The sequence below is a fragment of the Berghia stephanieae genome, chromosome 1 (assembly GCF_034508935.2).
Source record: "Berghia stephanieae isolate SIO BIC M18660-M18661 chromosome 1, UCSD_Bste_1.3, whole genome shotgun sequence".
NCBI lineage: Eukaryota > Metazoa > Mollusca > Gastropoda > Nudibranchia > Aeolidiidae > Berghia > Berghia stephanieae.
In genome coordinates this window covers 103,036,379-103,056,808 of record NC_088360.1, presented here as the reverse complement: position 1 = coordinate 103,056,808, position 20,430 = coordinate 103,036,379, and the positions used below count along the sequence as shown (strand labels likewise).

General features: G+C 35.3%; 1 protein-coding gene across 1 annotated transcript; it reads left to right on the top strand.

The window, feature by feature from the left end:
* The first annotated feature begins 744 nt into the window (after positions 1-744).
* LOC144962602 (N-acetyltaurine hydrolase-like) lies at positions 745-19,957 on the top strand. The gene is made up of 8 exons (XM_078895690.1): positions 745-894; positions 7,662-7,824; positions 9,321-9,393; positions 10,041-10,161; positions 11,447-11,596; positions 14,151-14,315; positions 15,736-15,953; positions 19,475-19,957. The coding sequence occupies exons 1-8, from the start codon at positions 867-869 to the stop codon at positions 19,607-19,609; spliced, it is 1,053 nt and encodes a 350-aa protein (XP_078751816.1). The 5' UTR covers positions 745-866; the 3' UTR covers positions 19,610-19,957.
* The last annotated feature ends 473 nt before the right edge of the window (positions 19,958-20,430 follow it).

The following is a 20,430-nucleotide window of genomic DNA, read 5'->3' as shown; positions in this document are numbered from 1 at the left end:
CTTTGTCTTGGAATGACATAACATAAAAGAAAGACCAATCTCCCTTGATATTTTACAACAACGATGGCAACTTTTCGGTCACATACTACGCAGGGACAAAAACATACCAGCTAACCAAGCCATGTCGGGATATTTCCAAAAACACGGGAACCTTTTCAGAGGAAGACCGATCACAACACTCCCTGTGATCCTAAACAAAAACCTCACAACACTTGGACAAAGCATTAGTCTCATAACGGCAGGGGACCTTGAAAATCTGAGAACCCTAGCAGAGGACCGGCAATATTGGAGACACCTCACACAGGAAATACTGGAAACAGCCAAGGCGACCCGATCTTTCGGTCGAGACGCGAAAGGCATCTAAGTCAAGTCAAGTCATAGAATAAATGAAGTTTACAGCATTCAACTCTTTGTTATAGACCGCAAGTTGGAAAGTTGGTTTTTGTTAAATTCCCTCAATCAGGCTACAACGTTTAAAGTTACACATAATTTTGCGTTCTACGTTTGATCATGCGGGCAGAGCTTGTGCATTTTATTGAAACGCATGCATCAGTGTGAAGTCATAATAATATAATAAATCGTGATTATTTAAAATTTATTTATTTTTTGCAGGATCGCAAAGGCAGAGTGAAGCGATTTGTATGCATACGTTCTTTGGTACCACAAAGTAAATTGCCTTGTTTAGTGGGTCTGAGATTTTGCAGGCTGCAATCGGTGGTTGCGATTGTTGTCGTTGATAAGCACGCCATACAACAAGCACACTTTTTAATAAAACATAATCATAATGTAACCCCTTTCGGCGTTCTCTCTAGTAGTGGATACTTTGGGGTGCAGTCATTTTAAGACAAGACAAGACAAGACAAGCAATGAACAACAAAGGGAGTATAGTAACAGGTTTGTCTTTTTGTTTGATATTAGACATATGTCAATGTGACAAAATCGTCTCAAAACGCTGCCATATCGGTAAAAGCCTGATGCTTAAAACTAAATTTCAAACTTAACTTACACGATTTAAGTTTTAATGAATACATACTTTCGTTGAGGAGGAAATGTTTAGTGTTTGATGCCGCACTCTGCAAAATAAAAACATATTTAAAAAAAATAATTCTCCAGAAAACTCTTCTTTTAAATGTCGATCTATTAAAGTGACCTTCAACTTGTCGAAAACTCTCAAACCTAGGACATCCTTGACGACTTCCCGACGTCACTGGTTTGAGAGTTTTTGACTAGATGATGGTCATTTGAATTGATCGATTTTTGAATTACGATTTTTCTGGAAAATTAAAAAAAAGATTATTTCAGATGACGACTTCGCGAAGTCCCAGGTTTGAGAGTTTTTGCCAATATGAGGGTCATTTAAATTGATCAATATTTAGAGGGCGAGTTTTTCTGGACAAATTTCTTAATACGCGTCTTTCCAGAGTGCGACAATTAACTGGTTAAACTTGTCTCACCTTTATATTGTATATTATAATATATATATAAATATATATATATATATATATATATATATATATATATATATATATATATATATATATATATATATATATATATATATCAAGGAATTTACCCAATGGAAACCGTACGGTGCTCTGATTGGCTAACCAAACCAGCGGCCTCGATGAGAAAAATATCGGCCATTTTGCTGTTGGCTGGGAATCGCGTTACTATAGTAAACAAGCGCTGATCGGCCGTTCATGAAAACCAGTTGCTGCTCGCTCGTTTAACTCAAAATTATTCAAAACGATCTCTCTAAAATGATATAAATGTGACTTCTTAAGGTTTTCTTCACGGTCAAAACCACACAACATTCTATTAATGATTACGTCCGGCAAAAAGGAATATTGACAGGTCGACCGAGAGGTGAACTCATCAAACGACAAACATCAATGCGAAGGATAGAGAGAGAGTCAAACTATTGTTTGTCTTGCCCTGTTCTATATAGAGAAAAGGATAAATAGTATAGCCTCATGTGTGAGTGGTTGTGTGTCATAGTCATGTTTTTTAATTGTTTCTGTTGTCTATGTGTGTAGTGATGACGATCACATTCACTCCATCAGCGCGACGAAACTGCCCCCCCCCCCCCCCCTTTTTTTTTTTTTCACATACACGTAATTCACATGAGTAGAGTTGGACTCGATAGTTCAGTGGTTTAGCATTACAGTTAGAATTATCGTTTACCGGCATTAAAAGCTATTTTAGAGGGGGAAATTCCACATTTTACTGCTGCTGCTGCTGCTGCTGCTGCTACTACTACTACTACTACTACTACTACTACTACTACTACTACTACTACTACTACTACTACTACTAACTACTACTACTACTACTAAAGTTATTGAGAGAAAAATCTTTATTTAGAATCCTTGAGCACAGGCGAGCCGCTGTGTGTGTGTGTGTGTGTGTGTGTGTGTGTGTGTGTGAGACGTGGCTGTAGTCTAATTTTATCAGAATTAGGAGGCCAAGGAGTTATCTCTTTGGATATTAAGTAGGATTATATTTTTTTCCGTATTAATATTAGTGTAGTGGAAATTACAATGAGATCGTATTAAAAACAAAAGACTAAGAATAACATCAGATCGAGATGATTCTGATAGCAAAAAAGTAGGCTATATATGTGACATATTTAAATTCAGTCACCAAGCATGATAAAAACAAACAAAAAAACAACACAAATAATTTTAACCCTCTCCAGGCAAAAATTTGACGGTAGCATTTAAATATTTTTTTAGTCGACTAAAACATAGTTTACTTTACTAAGAACATGCACATTTTTATGTTGATAGGGTTGACTGGTTGAAGATATTGTAATCCTGGATTAGGTCAAAAGAACAAAAGCAGAAGTAAAATAATCAATTTAAAAAACAAAAACAAAAAAAAAACTGTCAACTTGGAACAAAACAGCACCAATGTCTAACTCTGGGACTAACCTTTAGATAACAAGTTGTTGGTGATGTTTTCTGGTCAAGTCTTTACAGGTGTTTAAAGAGTATTGTCTTAGTATGCTTTTGACGAACTGAGCATGTGTTGTTGAATATGTGTCTGTCTGTAAATAGTTTAACGTGGTGATACAACATTGTTCTACAAAATATGGAACAAGCTTCTTTAATAATCTGTGTTACATGATTGTCCTCACTTTCAAAATGACTTTCCATGGCATGCTTATCTAAATCTGTAAAAATTGATGGCCCTAATCTTTCTGTTACTTTTATTATCACTTTACTTATTGTTGTGCTATTGACTGCTCTCAAAGGTCCCTCCTTGTGTGTAGTTAGAATTTCTCTCAAACAAAGGTCAGCTGCTGTAATAACTTTATAAAAATCTTCAGATGGATATAATAATCCCCCCCTGTCTTTTCTTTCGGTAAAACTAGATGATGATGGTTTGCTTGAATCAGGATTGTCTAATGAGGCTAAAAATTCTGAACAAACAGAACATTTGATTTTGTCTCGTAATTTCCTTGCGATAAATCCAGACATATAATACAAAACATCTGAATGGTACTCTGAGGGCTGGCAAAGGGTTTTCGTAAAGATCATAGTTTTTCTGTCCAATTCAGGTTGAAAAGAGTTTGTCGAATTGTCAACAGTAAAAGATGAATTTTCTTGGAAAAGCTTATTTTCGGGGCAGGTAAGCAATTAGCATTTTTGGAACTCAGCACACCATTCTTCATCAAAAGAGACCTGAGGGCATATTTAAATTGAAGGACATTCGGGTTATTATTCCAGCCACCTCTTCTTCGTATCCTTGAAAACAATGTCTCCAAATGATCTTGAGAGAGTCTGTAAGTAAGTATGTATTTGTAGTTATTGGCCAAAAGTCGCCGAGATATCAATTCTATGGATGTCAGTGTTGCCAAAAATCCAATAAATCCAGTTTTCCTCTTTGATTGTAGTATTGGCTTGTTAGTATTGTCACATAAAGATGATATATAATTTCTGGCAAAATGAATAAACTCTAATTTTTCCTCAAGATTTTCCTTTGTAATAGGGCTTTTAAATCCTTTTGTACAGAAACTACTGCTGTTGCATAAATCAAACAATTTATCAAATATACGAATAAATTTACAAGTCGCTTCACTTCCAGCAAATTCAGGCAACTTCAAGTCATCCCGAAGAAACATAATGGCAGAAGCAACAGAAGAGCTTAAAGTTTGGGCAGCAAGAGAAACTTTCATTTTATTTTTCACATAATCAATATGTCTTCCTTTTAGCTTGTTGGCAAGGTTTCAATTACTTTCCAGCTGCAGCTTGTGAAGTGCAACAATATAAGACCAATCAATTCTCTCCTCTCCACGGCGCAAACATTTCAGGTCACCCAATGCATTTCTAACATTTTTTAACAAATGACAGGCATCAAAAATAAAGGGAATGGTTTTAGATGAATCCAAGGGGTGAGGAAACTCAGGATCAATGACATCTGAACTTATAGTGCATCCAATAGCAGTTGCAGTCGCTTGGTTAACATAAGCTCCATCACACACAACCCCTTGAACAGAGAAGCCTGCCTCAGACAGCCAAACTATCCCATCATTAATAATCCGTGCTTGCTGGGCTGCACTAATCTTATCAACAAGAAAATAGCCAATAGGGTGCTTAAAATATCGCTTTTGTCCAACGATGAGAAGAGTAAGACTTTCTGAAGCTAATGTGTCTGGTGATGCAACTTGAAGATGACCATGGTTCACATAGCCAGCATAGGTCTGGGATGCAGGGTCAAACACAACTTGCTTCCGAATAGACATCGAATCAAACATAAGACAAACATCCTTCATCAAATCATCCTTTTTAAGTTGAGCTTGCAAGGTATTAAAAACATCTGTAATAAATCCTGGGAGACATTGTGGGATGCAGACCACCTACGAATGGTATCCGCATGAGGCAAATGCAAATACTTTCTCACATAATTATAAGCCTGAGCACTATAGAAGTGCAAGGAAACAGCAAAGGATTTTAATTCATCAGAAAAACGCATATATATTTTGGACATATGGGCAGCTTTTAATTCATTTTCAATTAAAGTGAGGGTTTCCGCAGCAAAATTTTCTTTTAGGATGTCAACATTTTCTTCTTTCAACAACTTTTTCTTCTTCAAATCTTCCAAAAGGGATGAAATTTTTACATCTCGACGGGCCAACTTCTTCCTCATGCTACTGAGTTGTTGTTTTTGATGAAGCATCTTTTCTTGGCAAACAAGCAACTTATTTTGGGTCTCTTCTAAGTGGCTTTCAACTGAAGAATAGGCATAATTATGTTCATCAACTTTAGGGGTCTTACTGGGTGTAGCATCTTCAAATGGAGAATTGGGAGCAGCTCGTTTTCGAGGGGATGATCTTGTCTTTTTAATGGCAGGAGACTGTTTATGTTGGGGATAATTTGGAAATACAGATGGGACAGCATTCTCTCTCAATTTTTTTGGTCTAAACCGAGATAATAATCTTCTAATAAAAAATGGACACTACAGACCCTATCATTTTTTGTAGGTCTCCACTCTGACCCATCTACATTCTTCCTGCTGATTTTAGTAATCCACTTGGACAACAACTCAGGCTTCTTCCATGGAAAGCTGAAAATAAGTGAGGCATTCTAACTAGGACTATCTTGACAATTGGTGTACTATAGTGAAAAACAATCTATCCAGTTGAATTATTTTCTATTGGCAAGGGAAAGACTCCATGGAAAAAAAAGCAATTAGACGTCTAGTACTATACTTATATATTTGTCTTTATCTAGGTCTTCCTGTCAATATACTTATATACTTGTTGATATTCATCTCGGTTCATGTATCTCAAGTTTTGAAAAATAACCACACTACTCTTACACGCCTAGAGTGGAGTGCTTATACTTTGGCCTTTGCAGTTAATTGCAATCGCAAGCTCTCCTCCTCAATTCGAAAACGCATTATAGTTATAGGTTATTATAATACATGATTACACACATTCTCTAACTTCATTTTTACCTCAGGGGAATAGTTCAGATCAGTATGTAGATTTATTTATAAAAATACTTGGGAGACCTTCCATTCTTGCTCTAGTACTAGGGGGTTTGGGAGGGGGGAAACTTTAAAAAAAAAAAAAGTTTTCCCCCTCCCAAACCCCCTACTAGAACAAGAATACTTGGGATGTAGTAGCTTATGGAAGGTCTCCCAAATACTTATGAGATATAGACTCTATATCTAAATCTATCTAGATCCTAGAACATTATCAGTCTCCGTCGCAGTCGTCAGTAGCCCAAAATACAATTAGAATTGATTTATTTCTCTTACCTGTGAAACGACAATGATGTGCCTTTGACAGCTTTATTGTGGCATAAATATACGCAGCAGTTCTGAACCATTTTATTGTGAATTTTAATATTGTTGTGGTGTTTGTTGTGTCGTTATGATGACATTAGATACCGAATGAATGGTAATGTTTACATTCTCAGCCAACAACAAAATGGCGCTAAATGCTTTCATTGGTGGACACTTTTTAGACTCCGTACGTATTCTCATTCGTTTAATTCTATGATATATATATATATATATATATATATATATATATATATATATATATATATATATATATATATATATTATATATATATATATTGAGGACAATAAAAGCTCCTTCGTGCAACACAACTAAAATCTTACATTCCTCTTAAGTCTAACTTTCAAGTCCCATTTTAGCATCTGTAACAATACAATATGATACCGTGATGAGGCGATGGATCACATATATAGCCTGCTCTTGTTTTTAATCAAGTTTATGTTTGCCTTTTGCCTTTAATGGCCGATAAAAACAACTTTTAAAAAAAGCATCAAATGTCTCAAACGTCAGATATCTCCATAACCTAGAAGAATGACTTTCGATATCGCTTATAACCTACTCATATTTGCATCAAGAAATGAATAATATTGTAAAAAGTGGTATGGATACAACGATTCAAAAGCTTGTAATACAAAGAATAGGAAAACCAACGATTGTCTATCATTTTGATTATAACTATGCAGCTACACACAGATAATCAAACGGTGTAGTTGAACGAATCACACCTTGTTAGTTGTTACGCAGCCTCCACTTATTATAAAGCAAATCTCATGATGCACCGCTTTACTTTAGATGTGCTTATATTTTTAAAACTTTGATCAAGCTTATCTTACTTATTTGTTTAATTATTTATTTTATTATGTCTTTGTATATAGATATGTTAGTTGAAAAGTGTGTGTGTGTGTGTGTGTGTGTGTGTGTGTGTGTGTGTGTGTGTGTGTGTGTCCCCTTACTTTTAAGACAGAAAATGCAATCGCATTGCATTGTCTTTAATTCGTCTATTTGTGGCGTCCGTGGCATTGTCTCATTGCAAAAGCAAGCGATGTTAGACCGAATGGGTGATAACACTCAGACCTCAGTCCAATGTCTTTCATTAAATCACTTTATGTGCGTTACCCCACTCTACTTAGGTGTGAATCAGTGAGTCATCGGCTATAGTCAGTTACGGATATTGTAAAAAGCATGTACAATACAGACGCTAAAAGCGACTTGTATGAAATGGAAATATTATAGTTCAATATGACCTGCTGGGCGAGTAAATAAAGTATTTTAAAACGCAAAAAGCATGATTAACCCATTGTCATGTGCTCTATAAATGTTCTTATCTATCTTTGTTTTTTCATTCCAGTTGAAGGAAACATTGATCCTCAAAGACTTGGTGTTACTTTAACACACGAACACTTGTCCTGCCAAGTAAACCTCTACTTTGTGCCTCCAAAATGTACTGAGGATGCAAAGCTGTGTGATGTTGAGTTTGCGATGAGACATTTGGGTTGGATTCGCCAATTTCCGTACGTTCTTTATTTGGTCAAAGGTTTTCGATATCATATGAACTTTTTTTTTTTTTTTTTAAGAGCTTTTCTAAAGCGCAATATCCACTAAATGTGCTCAAAGCGCTTTACAAGGGGTCCCTGGCCAACAGCAATATTTAACATTTAGGACGGGACATGACGCCTGTTAGGCGATGTTATAATTTTTTCGGACAGAGACAACGCTGATAACGGCCAGGTACTCATTTTACACCTGAGTGCGGTGAGAGAATGTGAGTAAAGAGCCTTCTCCAAGGACTCAACTATGCGCCGAGCGAGGCTAGAGCCCATGACCTTCCGATCAGAAAGCGAGTGTCGTACCACAAGACCACATAGCCGCACGATAATATGATAATATCATAATAATATGACCCACCGCCTCACTCAAAACGGTATTACATCGGGTTACTCTACATGCTAAAATCAATATGGAACAAACGGGTGATGTCCAAAAAATGGTTCCAATCTGATTGGAAGTGTAAAGCAGTCCTCCGGAGGACTGGATGCATCCATTGTGCAATACATTGATCTTCGGTTTCTGAGTGATGACATCTTATTTTCTAGCCTGAATAGGCTATACTGTTTGTCAATAAAGATCATCCAACCTCGCTCTTTTACTGTCTGGTAATGAAAAGAATCTGCCTATACATCCCGCTACTAAAGTAGTGTGCCACCTTATGATTTATTATGTAACCTATTCATTGTTTATACGTTGTCCGGACGAGGGCTTACACACTTCCAAGGAGTTTTGAACCGAAAAAAAGAGGAAGGTGTGGCGTTACAACTTCTCTGTTCTATAGTTTAGTCCAAAAATGGAACATTATTTTCCATTGAGGACATGGGAATAGTTTCTTAAGTGTCAAAAATTTTAATCTCATAAGTTTAGTTAATTTCTTCGATAAAAACCAGCTTTTTCGCACTTATTTCACCTCAACAAACTACCGTTAACAGGCAATCGGTCACATATCTTAATGTATTTTTCTCTCGTGTGTTTGCAATCTTCGCGAGGTCCCAGGTGTGAGACTTTTGCCAAGATGAAGGTAATTTAAATCGATTGATATAATATTATGAAGGACGAGTTTTCTGACCAAATTTTTGAATGATTGTCTTTCCAGAGTACTTCAGTTAAATGGTAAAAAGAAAAGATTGATAACGATTTTTGTAATGAATAGAACAATCAATTTATTTGTAGAAGAGCGAAAATTGAAAATGCATAGCTATTTCTAAGCATTTTAACCCAGGGTTCATTTGTCAATATGTCGTTCATCTGACATAATTGCAAGTTAATTACGATTCCAACTTACAATGATTGACGAAAGACGAAGAAGGAAACAAAGCTCTGTTCATCATCTAATACCGTTTTGAGACCGGGGGGGGGGGGGGGGGGGGGGGGGGGAGGGGGGGGAGGGGGGGGGGGGGGGGGGGATAAGGCACGTCGTAATATCTTAATAAATGTTTATTTATTTATTTTTTTTCAGAAATAGTCACAAACCAAACTTACGTCTGCACGAGGAAAGTACAGCTATCGAAGAAGAGTTACAACTGTTTAAAGTAATTGATACATATTCTTTCGCTTTTAATCGTCAAGTGCTGTATTCATGTACGTGCTTTCCAAACATAATTATACTCAACTTTTCCTGTTTGAATGGATGCCTACATTTTAAAAAGCAATGATGGTTTTTGTCAAGAGAGTCTGAACAAGAAGACAATAATTATCGGGACCCTTAGGGTCTGTAAGTTTTTTGTTTGTTTTTTTTTTTATTATTTTTTTTTTTGGGGGGGGGGGGGGGTAGACGGATACAATGCTGTGACCGACCAAGTAGTCATTTTACTCTCAGTACTCTGAGAGAATGTAAGTAGAGAGCCCTCTCCAAGGGCTCCACTTTGAGTCAACACAGCGGGACTCGAACGGTGAATATCGAATATTTAGATCTCGTCTAGATTCGTCATGTTTTGTGTCAGAAGTTTATTTCAAAACAAACAAACAAAAAAAAACAAACAAAAAAACAAACAAACAAACAAACCCCTCCCCCCCCCCAAAAAAAAAAACAAACAAACAAACAAAACAAAACAAAAACAAAAAAGAAATAAGATAAGTGTTTTAAAAAAAAACGTGAAAAATAAGAATTATTTATTTAAACTTATTTTATTGAAGATAATTTTTTTTTTATTCATTCATTTAAAAACCTGCTCTTCAGATCAATGGTGGTCAGAGTATAGTTGAGAACACGACCTATGGAATCGGAAGAGATGCTGCATTTGCGAAGTTCTTGAAATCCATGTCAGAGAGAACAGGTGTCAATATTATTGCAGGAACAGGCAAGTCCGGATACCTGGGTGGAGTTCCTGACCCCCCCCCCCCCCACCCCATAGTCGGCAGGGAGATACTTACGGTGTCTTCTATCCCCCTATATTATCTGTTTTCCAACTTGCTTTCTGTCTTTGTCTTGGAATGAGATTACTTGGTTTTGTCCTCGTCCTGGCCGGATACCCTGGCTGAGAGGGAAACAGTCGAATGTATAATTATTGGTTTAGGAGATTATATTTTTCCCTTGTAAGTCATCTCTCTGTTATGTAGGTATCATTATATTAATTTGTTGTTTTGAATTTATAATGTAAGCATTTGAGTGCATTCCTCTTATTAGGGTCCTGTGCTGGTGTCTGGATGAGACTTTTAGGTGATCTCAAACTAAGTACATTGATGGTATGCTCTTGAAATCTACGCCTATTCCCTATTTGTATCATCCCCCTTTGTCTTACCTTTTCTTAGGTGCTTTAATTGTAATTCTAGAACTTTTTACTATCCCATTCTCTTCCATTTTACTTTTTCCTGGCGCTGATATGACCTTAATATGTTGCAAGCGCAGTAAACCCCTTAAAAACAAACAAACAGTCCGGATAACCTTTACACCATTACATTTACAGATTTTTAGATTAATCTGACAGTTACTTTTGTCCAAAAAAAAAAAAAAAGTGAAGGTGTTGTTAGTGGTATTGACAGAGGAATTTTATCATCATCATTGCACCAACACCACCACCACCACCACCACCACCACCACCACCACCATCATCATCATCATCATCATCATCATCATCATCATCATCATCATCATCATCATCACCAACATCATCATCATCATAAAAAAAAGTAGCCCCTCAGATCAGAAGGGCATGGAACTAACCGCAGTTTATCCCATTTTCTGTAGCTTAAAATGAAAAATAACAATTGCTTCCTGCCTTTTGGACAGGATGCTAGTCTACTGCAAAATACTTTATATCAAAGTTATACCTGAACCAGCTACCCGATTCCTTCTGCGTGGATTGGGATGGGGATCAGTAAATAATAATCTCGACTGCATCTGGGATGAACACTGGTCACTTTGCCTGTAAGACGGGTGAGATACCAACTGAGCTATCGGGACCCATCCCCCTTCATCATCATCATCATCATCATCATCATCATCATCATCATCATCACCATCATCATCATCATCATCATCATCATCATCATCATCATCATCACATCATCTTTTTCTTCTTCTTCTTCTTCTTCTTCTCATCATCGTCATCATTTACTTAAAATGCATTTTTTTCTTTTTAACAGGCTATTATGTTGACGGTTCTCAGACAGATGCCGAGAAAGCTCTAAGTGTGGAACAAATAGCAGCAACAATTAGAACAGAGTTGATTGAAGGCTTTGAGGGAATCCGGTGCGGATACATCGGTGAGGTTGGAACCACATGGCCGCTTACAGGTAACTTATCTTGAAAAACAAAAACAAAAACAAAACCAAAAGATAACTAAAATCAAAGACCCCCCCCCTCCCCCCCCCCTCCCCCCTCCCCAAGAAAAAAAAAGGAGAAGAAACACAGTACAGTATTCGCTGGATTCTAGCATGTCGAATTCCAGCACGCTCTGCAATAGAAGGAACGAAATTGACGTCACTCAACACTTTTTAGTTGTTTTAGATAGCCATTTTGGTGATTATGTCTCTCTAAATTATTATATCAATCAGACTATAGATAGAATGAAGTTGACGTCACTCACGTCTTTGTTATTGTATTTTACCATCCACGTTTATGAGCTATTCTAACTAAAATGTGTTAACCAAACTATAAAAAATCATGGTTACATAATATTGTGTGTGTTTGTCGTTATACTTCCGGATGGCAATGTTGCGAGCTTATTAACCAAGCGCATACTATCTATAAACGTTCAAGACTTCACATGGTTTTGTGTGTTGGCACGTTATATTCGGCTGTTGGAAGTTGTCGGTATCATACCTAATCGCATAGCACAAAAAAAAAAAGGGGACGATTGATCTGGTGACCGAATTTTATCTATAAGTGGTTAGCTTCCATGAGCATCGGATTTCGGCATGCTCGGATTCTAGCATGATTGCTGGCTTCTTCCGAAAGCGTGCTAGAACCAAGTTAGTACTGTTTGAATTTCAAATTGTTTTATGTCTAATGACATGAAAATAATCATGTGTGGGTTATCCAAAATCTCCAACCATTCTAATAACCGACGTATACTTAGTTGCAGGTCTGATAGCCCAAACTGTTATGGCCTCCTTGTTGTAATGGAAATTCTCTCAATCTAACACAAAATATTTTCCATTTAATTCATGAAAATAAAAAAGTCGTGTCACAACTCTGACTCTGATTAACTTGAATTTAATGTGAATTTTCATCATCTAGCCCATTCATATATAATGCAAGATCGACATGGTTGGTCATATAATATTATGACCAACCGCCTCATAGTGGTATTATGTCGTGTTGATTTAGGTGCTAAAAAAAAGACTTTATTGTCAACAATATTATGAGACTTGTGTTAAGTTTTTATGTTTCGTTGTGGAAAGGAAACAATACCTCTTAAAGTAACAAAAAAAAAAAAAACAAAAAAAAAAACAAACATTTCTGTTCATTTTGATTTGGAAATCACTTTTTGGTATCTGGTTCCCCGTTTTGGGAAGTTGGGTCACATAAAACCTTTGCAATTTCATGTTCCATTCATTCTTTAGACTTTGAGAGGGAGTTGCTACGTGGAAGAGATCACATATAACCTTTGCAATTTCATGTTCCAGTCATTCTTTAGATTTTGAGAGGGAGTTGCTACGTGGAAGTGGTCACATATAGATATATCTTTGCACTTTCATTTATCATTCATTATTCAGACTTCGAGAGGGTGTTGCTACGTGGAAGTAGTCATTGTCACGTTTATGTAGGAGGGTGGCAAGTAGGAGTAGACAGATAGGAGTCAGATAGTTTCCCCATGGACTAGTGTCTGGTGCCACTTTTATTTTCCCCTGTTATAGTCAGGTAAAAGCTCCTGGCCCTTGACAGATAGTAATAAAATGTTTTAAGTTTAAAGAAATAGGTAGTAGAGTAGCGGCAGATTATTGGCACGTTATATAGGGATAGGTAGGTTCAGAAGGTAAGTATTAATCCCCGTTAAAGAATAAGTACTTTAATATAAATCAACAGAATTGCCTCATACAATAACAAGTTAACACATAATTAGCCAAACAAAGAATAATAGATTATGGGTATTTAATCTTCATCCCGTATCACAAACTATTCATTTTGTTACTGAGTGGGCTTAACTTTCGAGGTGTCTGGGCGGCGCTAAAGTTTTTCCGTTATATGGGACAGGAGCCGTTCTGGTTTAGTAGTTTCAGTCGACCGCTTGCACAAGTTTAATTGGGATTAATTAATTTTTTAACACAATGTATGTCTATCACCTACCCTCATTCGCACATGTTTCTCGCTATGTACAGAACTTTCGAGTTCCCTATAAGCAGTGAGCTCTAAGTATATTAAATAGGAGAGAGCGATTTTTATCACTGTCATAGTTTATATGCGTTTCTCTCGGGAGTTGGAGAATCACAAGGAGCCAACAATATTCCAGGATTTGAGTTTGCCTGGTTGTTTTCTTTAGACCAATCGTGTTCTGTGTGTCATCGTTGTTAGCGTCTGTACTCTGGTGGATTTCTAATTAGGTCGATTATTATGCGTATTTGCCACGGCGGTCAAACCAGATGGCCTTATCTCGCCTAACGACAACGTGTGAACTCAAGCAGTTTCAATGCAGTGTCAACCCCGTAGCTATAACAGATGGCCTTTTTAAAAATTGTGCCTAGGGCGGTAACGATTAACACATGGCGACGCTGCGATAGTATTATTGAGATTATGTATTGATTTATTTACAATCCTGGGAAACTTGAGGCGATTGAAATCTATCATTACAGTCATATATCATGATAGATATAATCTTTGCAATTTCATGTTTCATTCATTCTTCAGACTTTGAAAGGAAGTCTTTACGTGGGAGTGCCATTGTTCAGTCAGAGCTCGGCGCCCCCCTCATGATTCACCCTGGCAGGAATGAGGAGGCTCCATTTGAAATTATGAGGATAGTTTTAGAGGCCGGAGGTATTGCGAGTCGGACTGTGATAGCACATTTGGACAGTAAGAAAACATGGTTAATTTCATGTATGCCCTGAGCCCATACAATTATCTTGACCGATTTGAGTCAAATATTTAAGTAACGGCAGTAAATCTCCACCTCCCCCCTGTCTGTCTCTCTCTCTCTCTCTCTCTCTCTCTCTCTCTACACATACTCTCTCTCTCTCTCTCTCTCTCTCTCTCTATCCAACAACTACACATTATAATCTGTACAAGCTTATCTGTCCATCCAGATCTAAAATTAGATCTCACGGAGAATGCAATACACGAAGAACATTCTCTTCAGATGATATCAAGCCATTTTCATTCATCACTTTATGCAAATATTATATCTATTTTTTTTTAGAATCATTTAAGTTTTGGTTTCATTTTAACTTTAGGGATGAGTAGGGAGGGTTCATGATTTATTGCTACAGCAGTAAAGCACGAAGACAAATAACAACCATAGGCAAGAAAAAAAAGTTATTTGTACCCCATCGCCTCAAAACGGTTTGTATTAGGTCGGGAGGATTCGATTCCAAGTCAATTTAGAATAGAGAACAAAGGTGTGATGTCAAAATACTGGTTCCAATCTCCTTGGACGTGTGAAACCAGTCCTCCGGAGGCTGGCTACATATATTGTACAACATATTTTGGTTTTAGAGTGATAACATCTAATTTTCTAGCCTACATAAATACTGATTATCAGCCAAGATAATCCATCCTCGCTCTCTTACGCCCTATAATCCCAAGAATCATCCTATACATCCTGCTACTAAAATAGCAATGCCACAATATGATACAATATATAACCAATTCATTGTTATTGTTTGTCCCCCCCCCCCCCCCCCCAAGGACTGGTTACACACTTCCAATGAGTTTTGAATCGGAAGAGTGGAAATAATGACGCCTTGACATCTGCTTCCCATTGAAGAAAGGCGGACTTTAAATCTTTTTCAATGTACGAAATTGTATTTATTCTCCACTGTAACGACCAGAAATCAATCTTAAGTTTCATATTTTGTAATACATATACACCCCGACTTAATGCCGCCTTCTACGGTGGGTCACATTGATTTTTTAAAAATTCGTTATTTTATTGAAATAACGAAATACAAGTAAAATGGGACACGAACACGTTGCTTATTTCCATCAAAGTGTTCTTAGCTTGTTCGTTATAAGCGTGGTCTACAGTATTTTAAGATGTAAAACGTTTGGAGCAGTTTACAGTGGAATCCTGATGAAGCCAACACCGACAGAACATAAAGATTGGTTGACTCTATCCATTATCAATGGAACACAGTTATATATAATCAACAGAAAATTTGGGATCAATAAGAGATGTTGAGTTTAAGCAGAAATCGTCTTTAAGAGTGTTGACTTTATGCGGATTTCACTGTATAATGAAAACCACTGTTTATTACATCCGATTTTCCTCTTTAAGGAACATTCACTGATCCTGATAAACTATTGGAATTTGCAAGCGTTGGAACAATTTTGGAATATGACCATTTTGGAATGGAAGCATCCCATTACCAACTCAATGAAACAGTGGACATGCCCAGTGATGCCCAGCGAGTAGCAATTATCAAATTGTTATTGGACAACGGCTTAGAGGACAGGGTAGTTGTGGCCCATGATGTTCATACTAAACATAGGCTTGTATGTTTATAATATTTCATTATCATCATCTTGAGCTCTACTGACGGCAGGCGCAATATATTATACATTCTTCTCCTTCTCTTCCTGTTCTTCATCTCATCCTCCACCACCACCTCCCCCTCCTTCTTCTTCTCTTCTTGTATTATTATTATTATTATTATTATTATTACTATGATGATGATGATGATTATTATTATCATCATCATCATCATCATCATTATTATTATTATTATTATTATTATTATTATTATTATTATTATTATTAATAATAATAATAATAATAATAATAATAATAATAATAATAATAATAATAATAATAATAATAATACACATTTATATAGAGCAGTGGCGGTTCTAGCCTATTTATAGTGGTCGGGCAAAGATGAGTCGGTCATATATATATATATATATATATATATATATATATATATATATATATATATATATATATATATATATATATATATATATATATATTTTTTTTTTTTTTTTTTTTTGTCTTGTTTGTTTGTTTGTTTTGTTCGCCTTAAAAAAAAATTTATTTCAACCACAAATAATCACATTCACAATGCAATGACAATACCAGTAGATTTTAATTATTCCAAACGTAATCAAAAATGAATCACGAAAGAGAATACAACAAAAAATTAAAGCGAAGAGACATAATGCGACAACACCTTCACAATACAAGTCCATCTCGTTCACTCGAAAAATTAAAGAGATGCTTTAATCCCTCAACTGCGAGATTAATATTTCTGTTACATTACTGGTTTTCAGTAGTACGTAGTAACTGTAAAGTTTTTATCGAGAAGCAACAACAGCGATATGACTCGAGTTTCATTCAGAGCTCAAATTGCATAATTTTACTGCTCTCTTGGTGGTTAGAATGATTGTGCCGGTGGTGGTAGTGGTTGGAATAGTGGTAGCGGTGGTGGTGGTGGAGGAGGAGGAGGAGGAGGAGGAAGAGGAGACGGTGAGGGAGGATGTAATTATGGTAGTGGTTTTGATGGTGCTGTTGGTTAGAATGATAGTTGTGGAGACGATGACGGAAATTATATGATGATGTTGATATTGTTTTTATTTCTATTGTAGTACTTGATGTTAATGTTGTTGTTGTTAATGATGATGGTGATTATGATGACAACGACGATGTCGTCGACAATGATGATTACAATACGATATTACAAAGTTTATTCAATCTTAGGCTTTCGCCAATAAATCATAAAATTTGATGACAACATACATGAAAGTGGAAAAAAAATGATAAATGGAACCAAACAATAAACTGATACCATTAATAACCACACAAAAAAAAAAAAACAAAAAAAAAAAAAATCGTAATACCACCAATACGTACAATAATAATAATAATAATAATAATAATAATAATAATAATAATAATAATAATAATAATAATAATAATAATAATAATTATTATTATTATTATTATTATTATTATTATTATTATTATTATTATTATTATTATTATAAATAATAATAACAATAATAATAATAATAATAATAATAATAATAATAATAATAATAACAAATGATAATAATAACAATAATAATACGAGTATTACCATCATCATTACTACCACCACCAACATAATTACGTGTCCAATCAGTTTTTCTCGTTTTTTAAAATTTGATACCTATAATAGTAATAGACGAAAATTCCGGTGATTTTGTTAAAGGGTAGTTAAAATATCTACGATTTTATTAACCCTGAAAACTACAATTTTTATTTTCCTATTTCAAGTGGGCAGGTCTGCTATGACAAGTATCAGTTCCATAGTCAAAATAAGACAAACAAAAACAAAGTTTATTTAATCTTAGGCTTTCGCCAATAATTCATACAATACAATTAAGACAAAATATTGCTACTAATCTCTCCTCATGCATTCGTTAGACGATAACAATAACGACCGTGTTATCTTTACTCCTTACCCAACCAACCCCTAGCTTCCCGCCTCTTCATCACGAACTATCTTATGTATGTATTAGCTTTAGGACGGGCAAGTACGGAATCTGCCCACCCTACCTTTAAACGTATCTATTTCCTCTTAGAATTCAACTATCTCCTTACTCAGAAGAGTATTTCTCGTATACTAATTCAATTGTTGAGAAAACCAAAATGGTGGTTGTATTTTATATATTTATTTAGTCGTGACCTTTGAATAAAAGTGTTTTGTTTTATTAGAGGAAATGCAATAGAAAATTACATTGTTTTGCAAAAATATTTAGTATGGCAATAAAAATACAGCGGTAATTACTTTTAAGAATTTGAAGAAAAAAAAAAGAACAAATTAATTTGTTAAAAAAAAAAAAAAAAAAAAATCAAATAAGAAAACAATTTAAATAAATGAGTTTTGAGAAGCACTAAGGAAAACGAGAAAAAAATAAATTTAAATGGTTAAACAAATATATAAAAACAACACAAGTTAATACTAAATTGATATATTAGTAAATTAATAAATTAAATTCAATACTGGAATCTTCCCAATGTCATTACATCAATGGTACCAGCACAAGTAAGGCAATAAATTAGAAAAAGTACGTTTGCCAAAATCTGCATTTAGTTTATAAGGTGGGCTCATTTGAATTAGCCCGACCTAGTACTAGAGAGGCCAGACAGCAAACTCGGAGTTCAGCGTCAGGCGACGTGACGATGGGATGACGATGTGGGCGGAGTGGAGTGGTTGGGGAGAGGGGGGGGGGGGGGGTTGATAAAAAAAAAAGAACAGGAGCGTATCCTGGTTTATGTATTACGGGGTGCATGGTGATTCTCAATCTATCAAAAATACACACAAATTGATTTCAGTACGAAGTATCAAGTTTAAGTACTAACTTTTGAAATTATCTAATTTAAATTAGATTATTTCGGACCTGGTAATACAGCATATAACTTGAAAAAACAGGCTGGTATTTGCCCACCCTGCCCATTATTACCAGCCGTCCCTGATATAGAGCTCATTCTCGTGTAAAACACAAGCTCTGGGCACTTTACAATATAAATATCAATTTTAAGTGAAAAAAAAAAAAAAATAATAATAATTCATTGCCAAATCAAGGATTCATAGAGTCATTAAAAACAAATACAGTAAAAATGTGTCTTGAGATTCTTTTTAAAGGTAGGTAAAGACTTGCACTCCCTCAGACCACGTGGTAGTTCATTCCAAATCTTGGGGCCGAAACAAGCAAACGATCTTATTAACGATATCTTAACGATATTATTATTATTATTATTATTATTATTATTATTATTATTATTATTATTATTATTATTATTATTATTATTATTATTATTATTATTATTATTATTATTATTACCACTATTGTTGTTGTTGCTTTTGTTGTTATTATTATAATTATTATCAACATCATCACCATTATTATTATTATTTTTATTATTATTATTATCATATACAGCTACTTGTTTTGACATTATTATTATTATTATTATTATTATTATTATCATAACTATCACTATCATTATTTTTCATTATTATTGTTGACAGACAAAATATGGAGGTCATGGTTTCTCCCATATTCTTCTCAACATTGCGCCAAAGATGTTGAACCGTGGAATTTCACAAGACCAGGTTGACAAGATTCTTATACACAACCCACGGGAATGGCTGACTTGTGTATAATGTCATGGACCTCCACTGAAATAACATTGTTCCCTTGGTTATATCATTAATCGGGAAGCATTTTTAAAAAAAATTTATTATAAGCTTAAAACATATATGTTTAGATTTTAGTAGACGATATGAGAAGCAAAATATCGTCTGGTTTGTGTTGTGTTGTGTGTATGTACGTATGTGCTTTTTTGTGTGAATGAGTATGCTTCAGCCAAAGTGTCAAGGTGTCTCCGAGTTATAGCGCTATATAAGTTTTCAGCATTATTATTATTATTACTATTTTTATTAAATCTTCTCTCTCTCTCTCTCTCTCTCTCTCTCTCTCTCTCTCTCTCTCTCTCTCTCTCTCTCTCTCTCTCTCTCTCTCTCTCTCTCTCTCTCTCATTAAAATTGTAAATGAATATTGGCACTGCCTAAATTGCGGATATCAAATACCGTGGTGTTGATATGTATTATTAATGGACAATGGTAATGGTGGTAATAAATAGACGACTCATAAAAAGTGACGATCCTTTTATTTGATTTATTTTCAAAAATTCCATATCGGCTGAGCATTAAGGGGTCTTGTGGTGTGATTAATAAGAAGTAAAGCCATGTTAAGGGTACCGGTAGTAAAAACAAAAAGAAGAGGAGATTGGTTCTAATAAGCGTCTAACTAAAGGTCGTTTTTATCTTTTTAAATATACTGGACTACAGGTGAAAAAAAAATTATTAAATCAACAAACGAATTGTACAATACAAGGAAATTCGTTTAAAATATAATGACTCTTTGTGTGGTCATAAAATTATCATGTCTCAGATAATAAAGTTGTAATTACGTACAATACAGA